The 10537-nt window shown below is 39.8% G+C and overlaps 1 protein-coding gene across 2 annotated transcripts; it reads right to left on the bottom strand.

The window, feature by feature from the left end:
• Nucleotides 1-523: 523 nt before the first annotated feature.
• On the bottom strand, nt 524-9859 carry LOC128491799 (uncharacterized). 2 transcript variants are annotated; one of them, XM_053464119.1, is made up of 4 exons: nt 9599-9859; nt 1932-2475; nt 959-1433; nt 524-655 (listed from the first exon to the last, which is right to left on the bottom strand). In XM_053464119.1, the coding sequence occupies exons 1-3, from the start codon at nt 9665-9667 to the stop codon at nt 1069-1071; spliced, it is 978 nt and encodes a 325-aa protein (XP_053320094.1). In that variant the 5' UTR covers nt 9668-9859; the 3' UTR covers nt 524-655; nt 959-1068. The 2 variants fall into 2 exon arrangements, with proteins under 2 accessions (XP_053320094.1, XP_053320095.1); XM_053464120.1 differs by lacking the exon at nt 9599-9859 and adding an exon at nt 3906-3981.
• Nucleotides 9860-10537: the final 678 nt, after the last annotated feature.

Below are 10537 nucleotides of genomic sequence, written 5' to 3'. Positions count from 1 at the left end.
CTTTTTTAAAGAAAAAAAAAACCCGGGAGTCTGCTCCAGTAAGTTGGGGAGAGGGGGGCAGAGGAGGACAGTGGCAGCATATCTCGGAGAGGGAGGACAGTGGCAGCGTATCTCGGGGAGGGAGGACAGTGGCAGCGTATCTCGGGGAGGGAGGACAGTGGCAGCGTATCTCGGGGAGGGAGGACAGTGGCAGCGTATCTCGGGGAGGGAGGACAGTGGCAGCGTATCTCGGGGAGGGAGGACAGTGGCAGCATATCTCGGAGAGGGAGGACAGTGGCAGCGTATCTCGGAGAGGGAGGACAGTGGTAGCGTATCTCGGGGGGGGGACAGAGTGGCAGCATGTTTTTTTGGTGCTTTTTTAAAGAAAAAAACTTTTCCTTTAAAAAAGCACCAAACTTTTAGGGTGCGGCCTATTTACGGGGGCGGCCTATATCCGAGCCAATACGGTATATCTATATCATTTTGGGCAAATGCCCTCTCAAAATTCAGCAAGGCTGGCAATGCCTTTATAATTATATATATATATTATAAAGGCATTGCCAGCCTCTTAGGCTTTACTGAATTTTGAGAGGGCATTTGCCCAAAATGTTATGAAACTGCATGTACATTCTGTGGCACTCCAGTCAGTAACACATCATGTCACAATTTTGCATTTCTTCATAAAAAGTGTACAGCAATGTTTTAGCTGTACATATTCCCATTTTGGTGCTTCCTTTTTATGGGTGCTATTATGGGTGCACAATATATATATATATATATATATATATATATATATATATATATATATATATATATATATATATACACACACACACAGTATATCTGTTACATGCCTCCTTGTTCCATTTTCAATATTCGTGACCTCAGCAAAGTTGTGTTCCGAGTCAGAAAGTGGTGAAACCAGCATAATGACTTCATTTCCTATCCTGAATTCTCTACTCTAGACTGAATTAATCACCGATCTGCTAAAAATCTGCCCACATTAATATGTTTAGAAAGCTAGCATTAATTATACGTGATGCAAGCTCTGTCCCTTAACATAAAGGGTGACTTTTTTAAATATTTGCTTTACAATTTACTTTTTGGATGTTTGGCCAGAGTGTTGAGAATGAATTTTTCAAGTTCTTCTGTGTACTCTTGTGGGTGTCTCCGGAGATGGCCGGCATGCAATGAACTGTTCCACTTCTTGCTTTGCACTTTGATTCCTCGTTTCTCCCAGTCCTTCTTGAGCTGCTCCACTGCAGTGTGATCACTCAGTGGGTCGTCCATACAGTAGAAGAAGAGAGCTGGGCATGTTAGGGGCATATTCCAAAAAGTCTGTATACCATTTTCATAGTAATCCACAGTTTGGGATTTAAGAAGATTAAAGTACAAAAGTGTCCCACGAGCCACCAGTGACTTTAGAAAAGGGAGACTAACCATCCCTGCAACACCTGCCAAAAACAGTTAGAACTTTAGAATATATTAAAAAGAACCAGAGCTTGAAATATGTGTAAAATATTTAGTAAAGTATTGTGCAATGATTTACTCTTCAAACTGAAAAAGTGTATAGACCTTTCTTTAAACAGTTCTAAGTCAATGATATAAGGACATACATTTGTTTTTACATTTTTTTAGAACTTCAATCACCACAAGAAAAGCATAAGCATAACACTGATACTGTGCTCATGTAATACCACCGCTACTACAGCTGAATGGGGGCCAGTGTCTCAGAGGTTCCCTGGGTCACCTCCTCCAATCTTACATTGAATACCAATGCATTGTTTTCAAGGGAAGTCTAAATGGAAACTGTTGGGTGAATTGGAAGGTGTTGTGGTAGACTTTTTAACAAAATGCTGTGCCCATGGTATGTTCCATAAAAGGACCATGGCTACAGCCTTGTTTATATAAAATAAATTCAAACTCACTGTTATTATTACTTATTTGATTACCTGTTGCCATCCTTTCCATGCTGCCAACTACAAGGCTGTCATAAACCTGGCCATGAATTCTATCCAGGGTCTTCCTCTGCTCCCCATGACTTTTTGATGTCCACACCAACATCTGAGCAAAAGTGTAGCCACCTATAGAGACAGCATGAACAAAAAGACTACGGGATGAGAAGTCCTTTTCTGTCATTAGGAGGTTTACTAATTGTCCAGCATAGTCCAATCCATTCTTGGGCCACAGGAAGTGGGATAAAGAGCTTTCAGCCACCAGAACATCAAAGCCAAGCTTAAAATACAGTAGGATGTACTTCTCAAAGGCTCTTGCTTTTGAGCCCAACCACGGCAGGAACAGTAAAAGGGGACGGGATGACCTATCGCTTTCGGGAACTGAGGGATCAGAGTACAAAAAGACTGACTTGGAGTACTGCTTTACACTTGGTGACAACATCAGGTTAGGCCACGCCTGGACTGGAGGGGCAGATGGACTTGACATCACAGAAGGAGTATGCGGTACTGAACTGGTTTGATACATCTGGAGATACTGGCCCTGCAGCAACAAGATAAGGTACATTTAGTATAGGAGTGTACATATATATATATATATAATATATTCACACACAAATCTACAATAATTATGTAAACAATGACATATAAAGTAAGGAATGTTGTTAGCAAGCTAATAGAGTACTCTGAACACATTTTGAGTGGGACCCAATCTGAAAAAAGTGAACTTGCATAGTAAAATTACTGCTATGTCTCACTGATGCAAACACAGTAAAAGTATACGGTTTTAATATTAGGTAATGTATTACCCCTACAGTGCTCTTACACATTTAAGGTCCTCTAACCACAATAAAAGTATATTTTTCTGGTTCCATGTCTGGATCAAGGTCAAGTAGGGCCCTGAGGTAACAGTGTCTCTGGCCAGTAGGACATTTCTCTTCAACAACTTTTTGATAGACAGTGAGAGCACAATTCACCCTGACACTGGGCAGTGTCGGGATGAGAATGCGCAATCAGGCATTCTTTATGTAACGGCTTACTAGCACTCGCACCAGCAGGCGTTACAAGCGATCGGTCAGCAGGAAGCCAGCATTACTTGCTTCTGTTGAGAGGGGGAGTCAGGACTTACAAAAGGCAGCCTGATCTCCCATATAGCGGCAGGGAGAGGCAGATTCTACCTCCGGTGTCTATTTTCCTGTAGCTGCAGGCTGCTGACTGGGGGGATCCTGACACAGTAACTTTGACCCTTGCCCTTTACTTACAAGCAAGAGGCCATGCAGCTGCCACTCTTACTGACTGTAATATGTCTCAATACAAGAAATATGAAGCCAATTCTGCCATCACTGATCATACATCCATGATGGAATCTCAGCTTCTGGTTGGTGGCCCCCATCTGATTTCCCACATCACCAAGCACAAGTACAGTATTATTTCTATGGAATGTAGCCTCATATAGAAATTGCATTGCAACAAGCAAGCAGGGACCCTGGGTCAAATACTCTATTGTTAGTCTGCCCCAGCCCCATGAGATCTGCCTTACACAGTCTTCGTAGTATCTGTTCCACTGCAATACATTTTTTTCAGCTTTTTGATTGTCCTGTTAATGTAGCAACTCATAGATATATAACAATGTACATCATAGCACTCACCCCTGGATTAAAAAGAAGGTCCCAGACATTTTAATAATTTTAAATCTTACAAAAGCGTGGCTTCATATTTTGTTTTTGGATACATACACATAACTGGTAACCACCTCCATTACCCAGTGCTTCTTACAGTATGTACATTGAAAACTACAAAAGACAAACCGATATACTAGGTAAAGAGGGCCCAGCTCGCATGCTTGCAATCTAGAGGGGTTTGGGTGTGAATAGTCAAAAGATATAAAGAAAGAGCATTCTCAGATTTACCATAATGTAGGCACACTCAGTCTGTCCTGCACACGGCAGTAGCAGACACTCTTTCTCCACTTACCCGATAGCACTTGTAACTGAAGAGGAACACTAAGAAAGTTATAAGTATGATTAGCAGATAGAGGTCCATGTTTATATTCCAGGGGTACTTAAAAAAAAAAAGTTCAGTTGTTTTGTGGCATGATTTTCCTGTTAAGCATAAGAACTCTGCATTAAGAACTCTGTACAGCTTGGCACAGTTTCTCATCTAAGCGAGATGCAGTTTATGCTTCTGCACAAACAGGTCAGATGAGAGAAAAGGAATGACCTAGCCAACTCCCGGATATTTATAGACACCTCTGCCAATCCTCAAAACGAAAGAATAGGGAATGCTGCCAGACAACTGAGTGTAAGCAAAAGCAGAAGCCAATTAACAAAGGCAGCTGCCAGACAGGGCACTTGGTACTTCATTCTGCAAATATAGTTATTTCATGCCATTAATGGCAAACAACACATGCTGTTTAAACAATGTCATAGGGCTTTCTACTTTGAATGTATCCAGTAGCCCTGTATAACTTTGCCCCAGCCAAATAAATTGACAAGGCGCCTTCTTTAAATGTAGTGACTTTAAATGTAATGTAAATCATTATCATCATTCCATTTTTTGTTTTATTGTACTGTAAAAAACTGGCTTATATAAAATGTAAACAAAGAAAACTAAATATAACAGATGTGATGCTTTACCATAAAACCCAGACTTTACTTCTAGCATGTGAATGTAATACCAGCATTGTTGAATGTATTTATATATTTAACAAAAAAATCTGCATAAATCTGTGAAATCTAGTAAGCTGGTGATCTGTAGATCAGGTGGTTTAGCAGCAGTAAACACAACACTTTCAAAGACATGTCACCTCGGTACTTTTTATTAATTGTTAAAAAAGTGAAGTTGTGTTAATAGTGCAGTTGTTTTACAACTTAATACACTGTGTCCTAAGTATTATTATTATTTATTGTTTTATATAGTGTCATCAAATTCCATAGTGCTGTACAATGGGTAGACAGGATATAACAAGTAGTATGTAACATAACAAATTGACTAACAGAGACAACAGGCGAGGAGGGCCCTGCTCAAATGAGCTTACAATCTAATAGCTTTTGAGCCTATAAATGGCACAGAGCTCTTGGTTCCTGGACTATTACTAACTATGTAGACGTAAAGGGAGCGTCCCTGATAGCCCCACTAAAGAACAATGCTTATTAATGTACTCTTTATGTACTTTAATATGAGTTCTTAAAAAAAAATTAAAAAAAATTAAAAAAATCACTCGAGGCTTGAAATCATTGGCAAGAACACACTCCCTTTGAAATTAATGGGAGCACTTTCTGCACATGCCCACAGCAGTCAGTGCTGGAGGTGACTGATGGTATGTATATCACAGAACACATCTCCTAAGTGGAAAATAGCAGTGAGGTGGTGAAAGTGGCAAATGCATATGAAGGGATTCTGCAGAATTCTCCCATGCATTTGGAAAGGGGAAATCACTGAAATGTAAAGGTACTACTCAGTTATTATATGCACGAAAGAGCATGATGTCCCTTTAAGAATATACCTAACTCCCAGACAATCAGGATGATGGTATGGCTTTACATAACATTACTACTCTTTAAACACCAAAAGGAATGCTACTCGAAAAAAAAGACCTTTGAACCAACTGATATATACAATTGTGATACAATCAGTGATGAAAAACATTTGCCCTACTAGTGCCAAAAAAAAGGCTGCCCCTTTACCTTATAAATGTAACATTAAGCATCCTTTGCAAGTGTATCGGCAAATCTGGACTGAGTGTTTCAATATTTTTTTGCTCTTTCATTGTGGTGGCAGTTGTAGTGCTTAAATAACACATTCAATGAGTTTATCATTAGTGTGTGCTCGCGTTCAACAGACATACCTTAAACAAGGTCACAAGAAACACAACACACATTTTAGACTATGAATGAGCCCATAACCCCCACTTAGGTTACAGCAGGCAAGTAGCAATATGATCTTTAAAGGCACATTGCTCCGTTAAGACACCTCATAACTACTACTAATTCTTAAAGTCTCCCATTTCATGCTTGCTACTTATTTTATTACAAATTTCATTAGAAAATTGCTTAAATGTTAGTTTGTGCCCAACTTTTGGGAAATTTGTGCAGTTATTTTTTTTTTATTTGGTTGGTATATTTTCATTCATTCAATCAGCATTTCAAAGAGAAACGCTGTGTTCTCATTCACCCGCAAGCTGGTTCCTGACTGTTTATTTATCATCTTCGTGTAGTTGCACAGACATTTAAATATTTATAAATATTTATACACATACTCCCAATGTATAGCCATACACCATCATCTCATCAACTTTTCTGTGCTTGCTTAGTGCAAGTTTCTCTAAATGGCCCTTGCCACTCACATGCATCTCCACGCACTCACCTGTTCCATATTCTTGGGTGCCGCTAACTAGTTAAGATGGAGATATTCAGATCACAGGAAGACCCAGTTAAAAATCCCAATGATATCCACACATTAGCATAAGCTGTTCTTCTGCATTTCAGTGCTTACAACACACTATTATTCTTTGAACTCTAACATCCACTCCTCCCAGTAAGGTCAAAGTTTCCATGTTCCTATGTTATGAAAGGTTCAATCATCCCAGAGAAAAAAAACCCACAACCACTCAAGAAAATGCATATTGATTTTGGAGAGTATTAAAGTATGATCATTGACAGACTCAAACTTTTGCAATCATGTTGAGCTAGTGTTCTAGACACAGTTTATTTTAATAAAGCTCTGCAAAGGGCAATATAATCCCAACTGGCAAAACATCTTTATTTTAATAAACCCAATTTAAACCTTGGAAAATGCCAGCATTTCTTAAGTGTCTCATTGACTGGAGTCTCCATGTAAGTCAACTTGCTTGTGTCTAAGTGCTAACCAAAGATGGTGGGATTTCAGCAACAGCTTTATGTAAAGCTATGCAGATATTTTATTTTCTCCACTGCCACCAAAATATCTTTCTAATTGAATTGGCGGAATAGTCTAAAATTTGAAAACAGGACCTCACAAGAAAAGCTAGTGTCGGACAGCTGATGGAACAGAAAGACCAATGTTACTGCAGAACTTCTAAACAGCTGTTTATTGCTGCAAAAACTTACTTTTGTTAAGTATCGTAGACAGTCACCTCAACAGTCCCCCTAGGGGTTATAACTTAGTGTCTTGATATTTGTAACAAATAAATCAACTAAAATTGTTGGTGATAATCAGAGGCATATTTATAAACAATATTTAGCTCTGGAAAACTGTAGAATTGTTTGATTGATAAAGTTCAGACAGAATGTACTAAAGCATCCCCAATAAAATATTTTAAAAGGCAGTAGTCTTCTATTTACTAGATGCCATCACAATCTCACAAAATGAGAAGTAAACATGATGGTTGTAAGACTCATCGCTTGGGAAACATATGCATATAAATAAGACAGACAAAACCACATACACTGCCATTAAATATGCTTGTCCATTTTAACTACTAAAAGATAAAGCCCAGATGTTCCACTACAATCACTTGGGTCTTGGGTTGGAATCCCTTTTGGCACTTTAATGTGTATGATAGCTGAATAGCCCTTTTACGTTTCCATGCCCATTTTGCAAATGCATGGGGCATTTTATGCATTTAAACCCTCTTTCCACACACCCCTTTAAATGCCCAGCAGGAGATGTATTTGGACGAATGTACCGTATTTGCCTGATTATAAGACGACCCCCCAAAAAAGTTTTACTAGTAAATGTTAATTCATGTAAACTATGTAAACTATTTTTTTTTTTTTAATAAAAGCTATGACTGCAGCCGGAAGCAGGTGCCATTAACAGCGGGGGTTGTCTGCGTCCATCGCGCATACACCCTCCGGCTGTCAGAGAGAATTCCCCGCAGCGCTGCGGGGAACTCTCCTCTCTGACAGACGGGGAAGGCTGATGGAAGCAGATGACCCCCGCTGCTAACGGCACCTCCTTCCGGCTGCAGCGGAAGTTGGCTATGCGAATCGCGTAGACATGTACCTGCTGCCCCGATTACACACCAGGGAGTCAGAAGCACCGGTAAGTTGGGGGGGTTAAATGGGGGGCATAAGACAGGAGGATCCAGGTCCCCTGCAGCACTGCGGATCTTAGTCTCATAGTCCGACCTCATTTGATTATAAGACGACCCCGATTTTCAGAGCATTTGTTCTGGAAAAAAAACCTTGTCTTATAAATCGAGCAAATACGGTACTTAACTAAATCAGCTCCAGGACTGGCTCTGGTAAAGGTCTGTTTGGACCGCAGTGTGCATGTGTAAAATATTCCCATTGATTTTAAATCGGAGTGCTTTACTGCCACTGATTAACAGCTTCAACCAGCATGGCTGCAAATGATGTGTCAGGTAAGTGTCAAGTGCTTTAGAATGTCCCATTAAGGCCAGCAGCTGATAAATTTCATGCTGCGTTCCAAGCTACCAAGTGACTGGTGGGATTCACAGAAATTAGCCACAGATCCATCTTAATCCAAGCTGTACATTCAGAATGAGGACTGTAATGCTCTGAAAGGCATTAGCTGTAGAAGTGGTGACTGCAAGGATTGTGGATGCTTGTAACAATAAACTGGATTGTTGTTTGGAAAGAAAGGTTATTCAGGGATACAAACAGTAATTGAAAATGTGTTAATCCAGGGTTTATGGGTTTATTCTGACTGCCTTTGCCTTCATTTGGATCAATGAAATTAGGCGCCTTTCAAAGGTTGCGTTTGATGGACCCTTTTTTTCCCCCTTTCAACCTTACCATATAAATAATATATATAAACATCTTGCTGATTCAGTTAATCTTTATCTTTTACCGTTTTGGTGAGACTATATAATTAATGAGAGGGACATACTTATTTTCATTTACAGCTTAATGTCACAAAATAATTATATATTTATTATTATCATCATTTATTATTGTATCACATGGATTATCCCCTTAATAGTTACAGTTTTGGTTACAAAGTCAATAACATCTTGTCTGCACCATTTTTGAGCCCAAACGGCTTGTCTGAGCCATCTTTATGCCCAAATGGCTTGTTAGTGCCCCCAAACGGCTTGTCTGGGCCATCTTTGCTCCCAAACAGCTTTTCAGTGTCCCCCTAATGGCTTGTCTGTACCATCTTTGCCACCAAAAAAGAGAAAATCCTGGTGTGTGGAAGGGAGCTCAAACCATTTGTTCTATAAGAAGCCCAAAACTTCTAATGGCGGCCCTGATAATAATAAACAAATGTATGATGTAGGAAGCCATAAAGTGCAAGAGCCAACAAGGCTCTATTCATAATTAGTTAAACTTTATCACATAGTATCATATGGATTAGCTTTTTTAATAATAATAATAATAATAATGCATGGACATGCATGTCTACCAGATAAATAGGGCTGTTCAAGCAACATAACACTTCTTTAGAGGTATGTATGTCAGCTTCTTCATTCCGCAAAGTGTTTTTGCAGGAAATGCTGTTCTAAACAAGTCTCCACTCTGCTAAACTGGGCAGCTGTCACATATAATGAAGCTAATTATTATTTTATATAGCGCTATCATATTCCGTAGGGCTCTACAATAGGTAGACAGGGCAATAACAATTAGTACATAACATAACAATTTAACTTACAGAAACAACAGGTGAGGAGTGCCCTGCTCAAATCAGGTTACAATAACACGACCCACATCTTTATAACTTACCATACTGAAGTAAGCTGTTGTGCTGCAGAGAGCACAGCGCAGAGTACACCCAATTCTTCCTAAAACCATCACCCCGGTTTACTGTACTATTAAGAAAAACACATGATGGCTAAGGGAGCGTCTCTAATCCACCGACTTCTTCAATGAAAAGGACCGGTGCATTTTTTGGAATAGGATGCAGTCTAGGTGTTTTTGATCACTGAAGAGTAAAATATCCTTGTATCCTAAAGGGAATCTTGTTAGCAGGTGGATGTAAGGATGAGCTTGCAGGTTTGTAAAGCAGCTTATTTACAGACGCTCCCTTATGTCCAGCAGGGTATGTGAGCTTGAAATCCTTGTATGGGGGTAGGGGCGGGTTGAGAGGCATTGTGGGAATATTTTGACAGGGCTGTGCACTGAAAAAAAGCAAATGCAGAGACTGGAATTTAAGAAAAATGGAGATAAAGGGGAAGTTGTGTTTAGCTGTTTCATATGAGAATGATGCATCATTTTCGCTCATCGAGTTAAAGGAACAGTCATGCCATTAACATTTACATAAATGAATGTCCTATAATCATTATCATCACACGCTACCGAGTCAATATGTTCAAAAGGTGGCACAAAAATACTTTATCAAAAGGCAAATATATGTTATAGAATCAGTATCAATCAGTAAGTTTACAATGGTGCATGTATTCCAACTGTCCTGCTTTGCTTGAGACAGCCCCAATTTCCCCCCCTCAATCCCGCCAGAGCTCGGCAAGACAGTGGGACTCAAGACCACAATCCCGCAGTCCTAATAGCATTATCCAGTGTCTGGGACACCGGAGAACGTATTCTGTGCATGCGCCTGACCCTACATGATCATGCGCAGTAAGCTTCTCCCCCCCCCGGCGATTCATGGAGAAAGTTGGGAGGTATGATAGTGTACAAGTTCCAATAGACGTCAATATGATATAG

Source organism: Spea bombifrons, chromosome 4, assembly GCF_027358695.1.
Source record: "Spea bombifrons isolate aSpeBom1 chromosome 4, aSpeBom1.2.pri, whole genome shotgun sequence".
Lineage (NCBI taxonomy): Eukaryota > Metazoa > Chordata > Amphibia > Anura > Pelobatidae > Spea > Spea bombifrons.
Note: the sequence above shows the minus strand (reverse complement) of the source record. Positions and strands in the feature narration are given on the sequence as shown.

What these genes read in the sequence shown, in the direction of transcription:
- LOC128491799 (XM_053464119.1), bottom strand. Translation starts at nt 9,667, where the DNA reads ATGGTTTTAGGAAGAATTGGGTGTACTCTGCGCTGTGCTCTCTGCAGC. An exon ending in CAACAGCTTACTTCAGTATG is followed by an intron (nt 2,476 to 9,598) that starts GTAAGTTATAAA and finishes TTGTTGCTGCAG; the next exon opens with GGCCAGTATCTCCAGATGTA. An exon ending in CATGGAAAGGATGGCAACAG is followed by an intron (nt 1,434 to 1,931) that starts GTAATCAAATAA and finishes TGTTTTTGGCAG; the next exon opens with GTGTTGCAGGGATGGTTAGT.